Genomic DNA, 15,803 nt, shown 5'->3' with positions numbered 1-15,803 from the left:
GTAAGGCACACAAGACCTTCTTACAACAAATTATCCTCTCGATTAATACACCTGAGAATCCAAGATATTATATTTCTCTTTTTGGGTGAACACCACAATATCTCTTCCGGTGAATTAATTAAGTGTTACTAGTATCTAAAGGTACATATCTTTTTCAAGTAAATAAACCTTCACCGCTAATTTATACTTATACAGGACAATTTATACATGATACCTTGAGCATATTCTAATGAGTAAAATAAACTACTTTCATAGATCATATTTATTAGTCATAATTCTCAATCCATGTATTGATGTAATATCACATATATAAACCTACTAAGAATTTCATAATTCCAAATAAACAAACCACTTTAATGGTAATCGTTTATTAACTATGAAATTCTTAATTTATACATGTCAGAAACAAGTGCGTCATCAATAATACTCATATAATTATAAAAAAAAAATAAAAAAAATTGACCAATTCAAGAAGAATTCACGAGTAGTTAAAAGCTAAAACTACCAGCAACTTGATCAAATAACCAATTAAACACTTTGTAATCAAGAATATAAAATTAGGGGCAGCCCTAAGGAGTCATGCCGCCGCCTCCACTGACACAGATTAGTGAATACTCCTTTCCTTTTTTTTTTTTTAAAAAAAAAATAATTATATTTATATTAGAAATTGTTTGATAGCCCAATATCAGGAAGCCCTGTAACCCCATTTTGGAACACAATTACAGCATCTCTTCCGCCGCCGTACACCCAAGACAACGAGCATCATCTGACCAATTACACAATGGCCATCTAAGACCACTTTGTGTCCTTGATGTCAAGCCGCCGAGTACAAGCAATCAAAGGGACTAAACACTTTTCGAATACACAATTATTTAGTATAAGAATTAAACAATTTCCAGATTTAAGCGATTAAGCTTAAAGGTGAAATCAAATTAATAGACACAGTCGAATAACCCATAATTATGCGACTATAATCTGCCCCAATCATGACAGCATATCACATCTATATTTTCACATATAAGCATCACGTTATCTATTTAGATGCAAGAAGGCTCTTGATCCCAATTGTTGGAAATCAGGCATACGCAGCGGAAGCGAATAGTCAGGATCGAACTTGCATGTAATATAGACAACACATAATCAAGATATTAATCAAACATAAAATTGATACTTATCTCTTGAAGCGTGACCGCGACCAAGAATCGAATCTTCAACCACGAGCACACACCATCCAGTTGATCGTCATCCTTCAGTTCCACAGTCTTCTGCTGTGTAACCCGAATAATACCAGAATTTGTGAAATTCGTGTGGGCGAATTTCTATGCAAAAAGAGTAGACACTTGTAAAACCCTTCACCTTCTTATGGAATAAGACCCTTATTTTATAACTACAGGTTTTAGGGTTTTCCCCTTTTCCAAAACCTATTGGGTCTTTATTTTTCACCTAGAAATAATATTTCATATAATTCTTTATTATTCGGGCACAGCAGGGACCACAGAATTTAATTATCGAGGCTTCCTATTATGAAATTAATTCAAGAAATCTGAATTAATCATACCATAATAAATTACGAATTATTCCACTAAAAATTCGTAACTGCACTCCTCAGTTCAATTTCAAAATCATACATTAAAACTTATTTAACTCCCCATGTTAAGATTACAGATACCAATCAATTAAATTAAATTACTGACAATTTAATTCATTGACTAATTGAATCCTTTATATTTCTGCTTAACTTACATCATGTGACGGATACAAAATCCACCTGCAGGGTTTTTACATGAGACTTATAAGCATCCATAAAGGGGTATCATCAATCTCAAAGTCAAGACATGGATTCTATCAACTAATTATTATTTCACAAATGTAATTTGTCATTATCCAATTCACCAGGAATACATAGACCCGCAATTGAGTCGTACCTTTTAGTAAATCAAAATAATGAACAAATCACATTGATCATAATAATTATATCAAGATTAAGAGTATAAGTACATTTAATGAACTAGAGAATTTGTTTTATATATTCAGTACAAAAACACTTATCTCTACTTGGTCCGTTCAATACATACAAAATGTACTAGCACAAGAAGACGAAACTATACCGTTCCCATAATGAAGATACATTATATTAATCTTGGGCTACAATCATACCGATGACTTTGTCCAATTTCCATCTTAGATTGTGAACATAAATTTTATACTTATAAGAACCGACGATTTAATCTTCCGTGTATAAGCTAAACTCTATACACTAAATCATCTACTATATAAGTAAAGGACACACATACTGGTACATGATCTATTTAATTCTTTATTAAACAATGAATAAATAATTGTTCTATAATAAATATTATATCCAAACACATGGTTAATAGTATATATCCCAACAATCTCCCACTTAGACTTTTAACCATGACAATTGTTAGAATATACCATGTCTAAACGCATGGTTAATGATATATACCCCAACAATAATTTAATTAATCTATATTATTGCGGGTTCAATTTAATAGCCATCGAAAATCCAGTGAAATCTTCCTCTTTTCTCATTAAGAATCTATATTTAAAAATAAAAATCAAACAACATAGTACATAACTGGTAATTCGGAGGGGACACATGAGATTTTGCTATCTTTGTTTGGACAGGACAAGGAAGTATGGCCAGAAACATTCGTCTAAGTTTTCAACAGCTCAAGCAAAGCAAATGGGTTTTCAGAACAAAAATGGTCTTCGCAACGTGCAGTTCATAATAGTCATCTTGACAATAATTAAAAGCCTGACTGAAGTACAATCAGAGAGAAATTTCTCCCCGTAATAGTAATAATAATAATAATAATAATCATAAAAGACAAATTAACGAGTCATCAAAATTGAAAGATATACCTTATCGCCTCTAATGGAAATGCTAGACTCGACTGGTACGTCGTACAAATAAGGAAGGAATCTCTTACAACTATGACATTATTTTTCATGGATTCAGGGTAGATCCGTGGGATTATTTTTCATGGATTCAGGGGTAAATCTATGGGCGATCCATGTCGGTCCGATATTTTCAAAACTCCGATTCTAATAATTCGATAATTGAAAGTAGAGTAAATCTGTGGGCGTTCCGTGTCGGTCCGATATTTTCAAAAGTTCGATTATGATAATTCGATAATTGAAAGTAGATAGCAAATACCGAACTTTTAATGTTCGGTCTGGTACATTAAATCAAATTTGGTTACGGTAACTCGGTAATATGCATTGAAGAAAAGATATTTTGATAAGGTATGTTCATAATTTGTCTAATAATTTACTCGTTAGCTTTCAGAGAAATCACATATAGAGGTTAGATCTCCACTCTCAAGCCCATTATGAATTCACAGGTCAATCAAGACATCTAAATCACTCGTTAATGTTACTCATACATGTGGTAAACAATTCTAGAGGTGGGCGTTCAATATCGGCTCGGTATTTCCAAATTCGATTTCGGTAATTCGATAATCGGTAATTGAAAATAGATACCAAATACCAAACTTTTAAAATATTCGGTCCAGTACGATAAATCAAACTTCCTTTAATCCGATTAAACTTGGTAATTCAATTTTTGGTTATTTATGTCCACTCCTATGAGGGGCGGATGCACCTCAGACACTGGTTATTCGTTGGATACCTTTACTAATTATACTAGTATTCATACCCGCGCGATGCGCAGACAAAATTAAAGAATATTAATCATATTAAAATGTGATTTATGAGATACTTTTCACTTTTCGAGAGTCAATTTGATTAAACTTTGAAGCTAAATTGGAATAGATTAACTCAATATTTGAAAATTAATATTTTATTTGAAAACTACATGGAAAATAAGTTATAACTTTTACCATATCAATTTGGTAAAAAAAAATATCTCAAGATGATGATCAAAATTCATGCAGTTTGAATGTTGGGAAGCGAAAAGTATACATAAATTGGGATAGAGGAAGTTTAAACTTTTGTATCCAAATCAAGCATTCACCAAACTTACAAACTATCAACACTAATGAATAATTCAAATCATTCACGACAAATAATTTTCTTATTCCAAACATACGTTGTGAATTCAGCGTTCAACCTCCATTAACTCTTATTTTGAATTAGTGATGTCCTTGAGAAAACTTCTCATCAACATTCTTGATCTCTTACTGTACCAAAACCTGCTGTTGAAAGATAAAAAAGAAAAAAGATCAAGAAAGTCAATCACCTTTATATCATAATTATGCAAAACAACATAAAATCAAGAAACTAAAGATGTAATACAGATCATAAATATTGAAAATTTTAAGCAATGAAAAGCAAAAGCAAGGAGGATGTTTGGAGAGTTGGTTGATGGCATAGATAGAACGACTCCAGAAATTTATCACCCTTTTTTTGCTTAATAGTTTTCACAAAAATAAATATACCATAATTATGTATCATTATTGATTGATATTTTATAATTTCATACCTTATTTATGTGCCCGCTTCATCATTTTTATAACTTCCACTCAAATCCTTCTTAATGAAGTTCTCTTTAAATCTCTCTTAATTTTAAGTAACTGATTACTTAATTATCTCCACAAATTTCGGAAAGATTTTCTAGACTCATATAAGGCGTCGGTTGTTTTTTCTAATTAGTGATTGTTTTTTTAATTATTTATTTAAATAAGATATAGCAGATAATAAGAGAGAATGCAAAATAAAAAAATATATAAATAGAGAAAAGGAGATAATTTTTTAACCATTTTTCCACAGAAATATATGGCTAACTACTTCAAATTCAGAATTTGAATTAAACATTTTAGAATTTATAATCAGTTACCTAAATTTTAGGGGGTATAATCAATTTTAAATTTTTATTGCATTATAAATCCATTACAAGGATAACCCAATCTGGGGGGGGGGGGGGGGGGGGGGAGGGGGGTTCTAAATATTCCTTATATGATGATATTTGAATTGCACATGTTTTAAATTTTAATTCAAATTCAAATTTTTTATTTCAGTTCAAATATTTGTATTAGAATATTTTCTCTATATAGAAAAGGAAATCGATATTTATTTATAAAATTTAGTTCATCAGAGCCATAAAACTTGTCGATTTGATTCTGTTACTACCCTAGCTTGAAAAAAAAAATCTTCTTCTTAAAAGGAAGTACTAAAAAAACTTTGATGTGTTCCATTTTTTTTATTTTTAGGAAGGATAGTCATTTGATTATTTTAAAAAAGGTAACTGTCTTTCAATTTAATTCAAATCCTATTTTTTATTTATTTATTTTAAGTTTAAATTGTTTTACATCTATATATAGTAAGTATGAACTCGGTTTAAAATTCAAAGTAGCATAATTTGTCTAATAATTGACTTGTTAGCTTTCAGAGAAATCACATATAGAGGTTAAGATCTCTACTCTCAAGCCCATTATGAATTCACTGGTCAATCAAGACATCTAAATCACTCGTTAATGTTACTCATACATGTGGTAAACAATTCTAGGGGTGGCCGTTCAATATTGGCTCGGTATTTCCAAATTCGATTTCGGTAATTCGATAATCGGCAATTGAAAATAGATACCAAATACCAAACTTTTAAAATATTTGGTCCAGGACAATAAATCAAACTTCCGTCAGACACTGGTTATCCGTTGGATACCTTTACTACTTATATTATGAATATTGTTAAAACATATATATATAAAATTGTATGTATGAAGTAACAAGGCGGTAGATCCGGTAGTAACAGAACAAGAAGTCGTACAACCCAGTAGAGGCAGAGTTACAAGCTTTATTCTACGAGTTCGACGGAATTTATTAGCTTTGGTCCATACCTTGGACGTACTGGTGTTTAAAAATTCACTTAATATGTATAAATAATCTGTCTAAAATTTATAAACTCAAAATTCTAATTTCATCTCTGCAACCTTGTAGGCTGACGCTGTTTTTGATTGCTAAAGGTTGGGTGTTCAAGTCTTCCTGAATGTGCTTTTGTAGTTTTTTAAACCTAGCCTAATTAGCTATTTGTCATTGCTAAAGGTTGGGTGTTCAAGTCTTCCTGAATGTGCTTTTGTTGTTTTTTAAACCTAGCCTAATTAGCTATTTGTCAAAAAAGTAATTAGTTGTGGAGTGTCGAACCAATCAATGCTCTAAACCAAAAACTCATTTAAACGGCAATTGAGCAATAATATATTTATTGAGCTAAAGTAATAGTAATAAGTCATTTCAATTTTATTTAGCATCATAAGTAACGCTATTGTGAATAATTTTCTAGCTATGAAAACTTGTCAAAGAAAGTTACATACTTTTTTGCGAAACAAGGAATCAAGAACGCAACAGTTAATCACCATGGTTGCACTAACAAATAGGTAAAGCCAAACAAAGAAGAGCATTATATCACTAAAAAAATCTCTTCTTAATTATATCACTAAAAAAAATCTCTTCTTATGTAAGTCATAATCTAGATAAACATGGTAACTTTTAGAGTAGGTTAGAGTTCCATATATGGGCATTGGTTGGGAAATCAATCGGTGGTCTATTTATATGAACTTGAACAATCCTTCCTTCATAATCTAGCTTTTGGGATTGAGTTAGGTCCAAGTGTCATATTTTCACATTATATCAGAGCCAAGTCCATCCGTATTTGGGCTACCAGTCCACGCTCCAGTTGGCCTAGGCATGAAGGGGTGTTCGAGTGGGTTAGAGTCCCACGTTGATTGGGGAATGGATTAGTGGTATGTTTTTATGGACTTAAACAATCATCACCTCACGAGCTAGCTTTTGGAATTAATTAGGCCCAAATATCATATCTTTGCATTAATCTTGTCATTATCTAAAGCAATGTAAGGACAGCTTAATATCAATAAATAAGTCAAAAAAAAAAAAAAGGGTACACTAGAATTATGCGTTTTAAAATGATGTCATAGTGATTTTTTTTATTTATTCATCTTAACATTAATACCGCTTATAAAACATCCCGCATATCTATTAATCATACACCACCGAACAAAATAAAATATTATAAGTCATACATCCGATATTTATATCAAAACTTATTAGGGGTAAAAGCAAACTGCGTTAGCGCTTCCTGGAGGCTGTTTCTCGTTGTGCATTGAAGAAGACGACGGCGACAGGCGGACCGAGATCGTTAACGTTGGCAAAGTTGCGAGTGTTGAAGTGATCCCTTGAAGCAGAAGGTGATGGGCTAACTACTGATTGTCTGCTTTTTTGCTTAAAGAGAACAAACACAAACCTATGTATTCCAATATTAGGCTCTGGGGTCTCATAGCTGACCAACTCTTTTCCTGCTCACATTTAAAATAAGTATACAATATCATGTCAAAAATCAACCTAAAGAAACCAAAGAAGAAGTTGAATTGTATAATCCCTCCGTTTTCAATTTATGTATCTTGCTTTTATTTTTAGTCCGTTTAAAAAATATTGCGTCTTCTATGTTTGGTAGGCGTTTGGCCATGAAAACCAAATATTTTTCACTTTATTTGGTATTTTGGAGTTGGAATTGTGTTTGGTTATAGTTTTTGTATGAAAAATAAGTTTTGGTTGTTTTTCAAATTCCAAATACAACTTCAAGTAGTATTTGAAATTTTTATGGTCAAACACCATAAAGTGAAAAAAGTTTTCGGAATGACACTCCGTTACAGGAATGACGCGCATGTTGAAGATCAGAAGATTCAAAGAGTGTTTTTCTTATATGTTATACAAATCTTTTGTTCAAAATTACATGATTCAATTTTTAAATTTTATTTTATATTCTTAAAATTTGGTACCAGTGAAATTAAAACGCATAAAATAAAACGGAGGGAGTAGTAGCAGTAATATATAGTAGTAATGATACTACTACGATATCCAAGCACGCATCTTCTTAATCGCTCTCCGGTTGTAATATATTATCGAGACCAAGATAGTGATGATACCGAAAGTGGAATCTGTTGTTCCTGGAATATCAGTTACGATCCTGCAAATTATAATATAGTAAAACAGTATTAATAGTTATCCTTCTGAACTGTGGTTCCATATAACATAGTAAATCCTATAACATATTGTTCCCAGTTGAGGCACTCTTCGCGACAGTGACGGTGCCAGAATTTTCACCTAGGAGGTTAAAAAATATAAAGAAATAAATACACGAAGAAGTCAGGGGTTTCAACATCTACTATATATACATAAAAAAATAATTTTAATCTTGTATATACATTATAATTTTTCGCCGAGGGAATTAGGATGAACCCCCTGGACCCTACCTAGCTCCGCCCCTGCTTCCCGAGTGGATGATAAATTATACCATCAATGAGACTTAATTTATATACACTAGTAGTGTTAAAGAATTCAATATATCAGCAGTATGTTATTTTTAACTTGTACCAACTCTTATTTTTCAAGTTTCGGTTCCCATGGGGATAATAACGTTTGTTTGACTACAAAAGCTTCTTATTAAGGGTAAAATAAAAAGTTACAGTCAATTATTTTCAACTATTAAAATGTATCATTCTTTTTGCAATGAGCTAATAAGAAAATAGTATCAAATAAATGGGTACGGAGAGAGTCCTAGTTTATGATGGATAACAGGCATATATGCAGCGGAGTTATTCTAATCTAGAATTCTAAATCGAAATTCCTCTTCTTTTTTGGCTTATTTCGTCTAGTTTTTTTCATAGATTTTCTTGAATATAGCACGTACCAGTGAACGTGTTCTCTTAGGAACGGATCACTAGGGCCAGGAACATCAGGGTCTGTCATGACCTACAACAATATAATAAGGAGATTATGATGATGGATTTATCAAACTATATGTCTAAATATATATACTATATATATATGTGTGTGTATATGTGTATATAGTATATATATTTAGACAATGAGAAGTACTCATAGAAATCTCTGGATGGAAAACTTAGAAATGTTACCAAAGTGAAGAAAGTTCTCAAATCAGCTCCTTGAACCTCAACCCTAGGTCTAGCAATGACTGCAGAAGGGAAGAGCTCTTGGCCACTGTAAACTTGTTTATTGCTGTAAGTTATTGTCATTTTTAGTGTGGGAGTGAATGAATCAATAACATCTCCTATTACTCTCCCCAAAACTAGAGTCTCTATATTCCTAACTGCCATGAGAGAGAGAGAGAGAGAGAGAGAGAGCTTTTTTGGATTGCTAGGAACTTTGAGAGAGATTTTGATTGAAATTAGAGCCTCCTTATATAAATGTTTGGAGTATCTATCCTTCATATAGTTTAGTCCAGCCTCAAAGATACGGAGAAATCAACAACAGCAGCAGCCTGAAAAAAAAAAGGAGAAATGAAATTTGTGTTTGTTTTATACAGTACACACGTAGTAAGTATTGAGAATATATAACTAAGTAAATAAAAGTATCTCTATAACAGCTTAAATTTTTAAATGAGATATGGACACACATTTTATTCAGCATAGTATCAGAGTAGGTAGAGATCTTTGGTTTGAGTCTCACTATGCCACACATTATTTTAAAAAAATGGATTTTCATGTCTTTGGCCCATAAAAAGAATTAAACCTGAACAGGGGCATGTTGATAATATATAATTGAGTAACTAAAAATGTATTTTTTAACATTCAAGCTTTTAGATAATATGGTCACATACTTCAATGAGAATGACGTTCTGAGCTTGAAAATATACATTACAAATTCTTCTGGGTAGTATACTGTAATTCATCTTGGTACATGTATTCCTTATAATCATTTCCTTTTGCTACACCTTAAAATTGAGTCATTCTTCTTTCCTTAATTCTATACACTACATGTACACATAAATTTGATAACTCTAAGTAGAAGTACATATAAATTTCAGTGTTATAAAAGGCGCTTTTGGGGCGAGCTCTAAAGCGTACCAAAAACGCACCGAGGCATACAGGCGGAGAGTAAGAATCTTGGGGCGTAAGCCCCAACCTTTGGGGCATTCTCCTAGGCGTAAGCCCCAACATTTCAGGCATAAGTCCCGGGAACTTTACAAATCTGAGCCAAAATTGCTTAATATTTTTTAAAAAAAAAAAAGTTAAATATCCAGTTATTAACTCATAGTAAATTCTCAAATTAAATATCTCAAAAAGTCAAAAGTTTTTTCTAATCGTTTATCCTAATTTCATAAGCTTTTCTCATTGTTGTTTATGGAGTAACATATACACTTTACACCTTTGTATGCAAAGTAAACTACAAAGCAAATAGTTTTGTCCTCCAATTCTTACCATCTTCCATATTTGCATTTTCCTTCTTTGTGATTTATTTTCTTCAAGATTTTCTTAGCATTCTTCAATTTATCTTTTTCAAGATAGTTTTTAGTTTTAGAATTTCTTTTGATATCACTCTAGTTTAGATAATGTTTTGAAGACTCTACTCTGACTATTTGTATTATAATGAGTATTAATTTGTATCTAGTTTTAGGTTTTAAAATAATAACTTTATATTATTGTCAATTTTATCTTTGAATTATTAGGACAGAGTATCGTTTTGTCAACTCTAATTATGTTTCATCATAGTCATGTTATTGTGTAATGCATCTTTACATTCACTTTTTCAAGATTTTTTAATAGCTCATGCATATGTTAGCATGTTAATAATAAATATATACATTTTTATAATAATTATTTTTGATTTATATAATTTTAATATATTTTTTACTTATATTTTTATTTTATTAATTTAGAAAATATTAAAATTAAGTACTCATGGGGCTTACGTCTGGGCGAGGCATATTCAAAACGCCTCGCCTTACGTCCATGCCTTTTAAAACACTGATAAATTTAGCAACTCTAAGTACAAGAAGAAGTACAGTAAGTTCCTTCCAAAATTTTGTGAATGTCAATGGTCTTAATTCTAATCTAATAGTGAAATACTTCTGATGAAGATAATAGTAAAATACTCATTTTTCAACTTGATTAATACAACACTTTTCAAATCGCTTCTTCCGTATGTGAAATTAATCTTTAGCTCTGAAAATTGAGGAGTTTAGTGATATACTGTATTTTATAATATCATGTCAGTTTTCTTTCATACCTAAATGAAGTCCTTAGAATCGGTCCATGATTCCTCGTTCAGCTTAATTATGTCATAGTTAAAACTAATCCATACATTTTTCTCTCCAGTATAAAAATGTCAGATGAAAATCTTTGCATGTGGACCCAACTAAGCAAGTTGTCACATTTTTTGCGAAAAATAAAAAGCATAAGGACCAAGGCAATCTATTGCTTTTTCATTTAGGGTATATCCTAAGAACCAAATCTTGAAATTTGGGTCGTCTCTGTAAGAACCTTTCCTAAATTATATGTAAACAATATTCCCTCGGTTTCAATTTATGTGAATTCATTTTTTATTAATTCGTATTAAAAAGAATGATTTTTTTCTATATCTGAAAATAATTTACCTTTATGTAATGATTTATAATCATACAAAATATATATGACTTATTTTACACCACAAATTTAAAAAAATATTCTACTTTCTTAAACTTTATGTCTAGTCAAATAGATTCACATAAATTAAAACGAAGGAAATATATAAATATTAGAAGTACATTAGTTCTCTGAAGTGATATTCTGATGGAGGAGGATGGGCACACTGCTCAGAGTACAAAGGGAACTCCTCCATACTTGATTATTTTACCGACAATGAATGACAGTGAGGGGTCATTGCTAGTTAGGAAGTAACACGTTTGCTATCTTATTCATGTATAGAATCAATACGGTGTTTGGTTTGTAATTTAAAAAATTCACGTAACTAATACATGTGTAAGTTATAAAAAAAATTATGTATTACTTTATGTTGTGATATATAACAAGGTAGGAGTCCACGTCAAATCCCCACCACCACGGGAGGTGAAAGCCTGGGTGGATGGTTTAGCTAAAAAAAAAATGTATTACTTTATGTAAGATAGAAGATGGAGTAACTAATTTCAGCATAAAATAATACATAAATTCTCTCAAAATTAATCCCTATATTAGTAATACTTGCATAACTCTCACCGGCTACTAAACGACCCTTCAAGAGCTGGGAGGTCATTTGAGATTATAAATTAAGATAATTTGCACTCATAATTCCTGTTATGGAAATTGTTGAGGTGGTAATATTACTATAACTAGAAACTACAGTACTCTGTTGCATACTAGATAAATTAAGTTGATTTGCACCCATAATTCCTGTTTTGGATGGAAATTGTTGAGGTGGTAATATTACTATAATTAGAAATTAAAGTACTCTGTTGCATACTAGCTCTGTCAATCGTGATTCATGAAGTTCAATGCAGTTTAAAACACACCACATGTCACGCCCCAAAATCCACCCTAAACGTGACCGGCATCCGACGTCATGAACAACATCGGAAGAACCTAAACGATACAATAATAACACTTGAACCCTCCAGGTTCAACATTCGCCTCCAACAGTTTATAAAGTAAATGTAACAAATCATGAATATATAAATTAAATCAGCGGAAGTCTTTATTCACCAAATACTTAGTCAAACGTAATAACGTGCCCGAGAATTAATCAATAACTCAACAACTACCCACAATTCTGACAACTATCTATGGAGCTTCTAAGAGACACAACAATCATCTAACTTCGGGACGCAGCCCGGAAATCTAGAATAATAAATAAAACAGGAAGTGTCCCACGAACAAGGATGTGGGCTCACCAAATCAGCAGCAGCAACAAGTTCTCCTAAGCGCTGAGGGTAGCACGAACCTGCTCCTCAATGATACCTAACATACCATCAAAAACAACAATGGTATGCCTGAGTACTGGGTACTCAGTGAGTGTCTAAGGGACAATAGTTAACAAAACAAGATATAGTGAATAAATCAATAAAATGATATGAATGAAAATAACAGTTCAAACCCAGGAATAAAGTGAATCAGCAACATTAAGGAATCATCAAAGAATCCAACAACGAAAGACATATTAACTTAACTCCTTACCATTAACCATGCCAAGCATTTCACTTAAGAATTCAATATCACCACAAGCCACTGATGTGCCGTGAATTTTAGCACATTTTATGCCTTTGTAACTAGACATGTTGCTTGATTTTAAGTGTTTTTACATTGTTTCTTATGTTATTTTTGTGTTTTATAGGGTTGATTAACTAAGGATCGGAAATGAGAAGTAATGCTGAAAAAACGGACAAATTGGAGCTAAGCGACGCTCCGTAACTCATGTTACGGACCGTAACTCATGTTACGGACCGTAACAGGGTCCGTAACTCATGTTACGGTCCGTACCTTTGAACCATAACAGGGCCTGAATTTCCAGAAAGTTTTCATTGAAACCATCAGTGTTACGGTGGAGTGTTACGGTCCGTAACTCATGTTACGGTCCGTAACATGTCACCGTAACATGAGCTAAATTTCCAGAGAGTTTCAATAAGGGCATTTTTGTCCAGAAACTTGGCGCAATTTTTGGCTCTATAAATACATAATGTAGGGTTTTAATTCATCATTCAGATTTTATTTTAAAGGCATAAACCCTAGGTTTTTAATCTTGAAGTGGTTGGAGCATTTAAGGCAACAACTTCACTCTCATTCCATCTTGTATTAGTATTGTAAGTGTATTATGTTAATCTTTAAGCTTTTTCTATCAAGAAACATTATGAGTAGCTAATTTCAATTCTAAGGTTGTGAATCCCATGATGGGTATTATGTGAATGGGTTTCTATTATTGATATATGCATAATGGTTGTTGTTATTTATTCTGTCTTTGAGTTGTAACGTTGGGTAATGATTGCAAGCATTAGCCGAAGCCATTATATTGACTTTTCTTGGGAAAGAGAGTCAATATTGGTAAGATTGAATAACAATGACTCGAGGCGTTAACCCTCGTTTAATAGACTAACTTAGGAATAAGAATAAGTCTAAATTGGCATCATTGGTCGCTCTTCGATTGTAACTCTTTTATATTCGGAAGAATCATAAAGAGGAAATACTGCTTAACTGTTGGGAAACATTAAGAAGTCTTTAAGAGACCAAGTGCATATTCATAGAACAACCATTAGAAGTATATCACTTTGAAACCTGAAGCATAATATCTAATCAAATTGGGGAACATAACCTTAGTCTCTCTCTCTCACATTAATTACATTTTAAGTCAAAGTATTAAATTACATTATTCAACAATCAATTCAAACTATCCGGAATAGGATTAAAGCATTTAAAGACCGGTATCGCATACGATTAGTACTCTTTTCTCTCCATATTCCCTGTGGGATTCGACCCCAACCTTGTTGGGTTACTATATTTGACAACGTCCGCTTTACGCCATTAATAGGTGTAATTTGAGCGTATCAAATTTTGGCGCCGTTGCCGGGGAATACGGTTCAGAAATTACTAATTGTTGTGTACTATTCTTTAAAACTTTTTCTATTTCATCACACCTCGTTTGCTGTTTTAGTGAACCAGGTGAACATGGTTGGAAGACCCCATCGCAATCAAGGGAACCAAGGGGGGATCCAAGTGAACCATTCTGCACCAGAAGAAGAGGAGGATGAGAATGTATTTGCAGAATTCATCGACGAAGCTGATTATGCTTCTGCTGTAGTTCCCCCGAGAACAGGAAATGCTAATTTCAAAATTGATAGTTCTATCTATCAGCTATTGAAACTTGAAGGCTATTTCCGAAATTCTTCGGAGGACTGTCCACTTCGACACCTAAAGAATTTCGTGCATGTATGTTCCCAACAATCTCAAGGTGTTGTTCCTGCTGATGCACTGCGACTGCGGGTTTTCAAATATTCCTTAGCTGGCCAAGCTAGGGAATGGTATGAAAAGCTCCCGAGCAATACTATTCATACCTGGAATGAGCTGGCCAATATCTTTCTAAAACAATGGTTCCCACCCAGCAAAAAGGCTGAGCTTCGGGATAAGATTTTTGGGTTTAAACAACTTCCAGGGGAACAACTATATGCTGCATGGGAGAGGTTCAAATATTATCTAGCTCAATCTCCGACTCATGGATTTCCAGATGCAATTCTCACAGAGAAGTTCTACAAGGGGCTAGATACAATGAATCAAATAGTTGTCAACACTGCAGCTGGGGGATGCTTCATGGACAAATCCTTTGTCAACATCACCCGGTTGCTCGACAAGCTTACTACCCATAATCAAGCCTGGCATTCGAGTGATAGCGAATTCCTATCATATGGTAGTCCCTCTGTGGCCGCGGTGGCCAAAGAAAATCATGAGCGAGATCATGCGTTCGCTCAATTGCAAACCACCGTGGATTTATTATCCAAAAGGCTTATGGAGAAAGAGGCCAAATGTGTAAATGTTGTCGATGAGATGCCACCTCATGCTCCCGGAATGTATCAAGTTTCTGACGAAACTTATCTTGAGGGGCAGCCACAATATGAGGATGTGAATTATGTCAATAACTCGCAAGGGGGTTATCAACGGCAAAACTACCAAGGTCCCGGTAATCACCCATGGCAAAGGCCTCAACAAAATTACCAAGGAAATAATTATGGAAGAACTGATCAGGGTAATCCCAATCAAGGGAATTACAATAACTATAATTATGGCAACAAGAGCTCTAACCCCTACATTCCACCTAGGGGGCAAGCATCCAATTCCCAGCCATGGAGAGATAATTCAGCTACTAACTCTGCTGGCAACACGTCTAATGATTCTGCAGAACTGAAGAGTATGATGCAGAAAATGTTGATGAATCAAGACAGAACAGAGATCACAATCAAGGGAATGTCCCAGGTCCAACTATCGCATTCAGCTTCCATTCAGAAGCTTGAAGCGCAATTCAGAGACCTTTCCCGAGAAGTGCATACT

The 15,803-nt window shown here is 33.1% G+C and overlaps 1 protein-coding gene and 1 non-coding gene across 2 annotated transcripts; both read right to left on the bottom strand.

Annotated features, from left to right (window-relative positions):
- Nucleotides 1-7,023: 7,023 nt before the first annotated feature.
- LOC132605432 (protein TERMINAL FLOWER 1-like) lies at nt 7,024-9,131 on the bottom strand. Its single transcript, XM_060318580.1, has 4 exons — nt 8,916-9,131; nt 8,690-8,751; nt 7,926-7,966; nt 7,024-7,295 (listed from the first exon to the last, which is right to left on the bottom strand). Exons 1-4 carry the CDS (start codon nt 9,114-9,116, stop codon nt 7,069-7,071), a joined length of 531 nt encoding a protein of 176 aa, XP_060174563.1. The 5' UTR covers nt 9,117-9,131; the 3' UTR covers nt 7,024-7,068.
- Nucleotides 9,132-14,873: 5,742 nt separating this feature from the next.
- On the bottom strand, nt 14,874-14,980 carry LOC132608469 (small nucleolar RNA R71). The gene has a single exon (XR_009570389.1). It is a non-coding gene; the product is annotated as a small nucleolar RNA R71 (small nucleolar RNA).
- Between the last annotated feature and the right edge of the window lie 823 nt (nt 14,981-15,803).

Source organism: Lycium barbarum, chromosome 8, assembly GCF_019175385.1.
Source record: "Lycium barbarum isolate Lr01 chromosome 8, ASM1917538v2, whole genome shotgun sequence".
Classification (NCBI taxonomy): Eukaryota; Viridiplantae; Streptophyta; class Magnoliopsida; order Solanales; family Solanaceae; genus Lycium; species Lycium barbarum.
The sequence above is the reverse complement of the archived record's forward strand: the minus strand, read 5'-3'. Positions and strand labels throughout refer to the sequence as shown.

Bases quoted from the DNA above. Each gene is read 5' to 3' on its own strand.
- LOC132605432 (XM_060318580.1), bottom strand. From the start codon at position 9,116: ATGGCAGTTAGGAATATAGAGACTCTAGTTTTGGGGAGAGTAATAGGA. The intron at 7,967-8,689 runs GTACGTGCTATA...TATAATTTGCAG, and splicing joins CTAAGAGAACACGTTCACTG to GATCGTAACTGATATTCCAG. The intron at 7,296-7,925 runs GTATCATCACTA...AAATGTGAGCAG, and splicing joins AACAACAGATTCCACTTTCG to GAAAAGAGTTGGTCAGCTAT.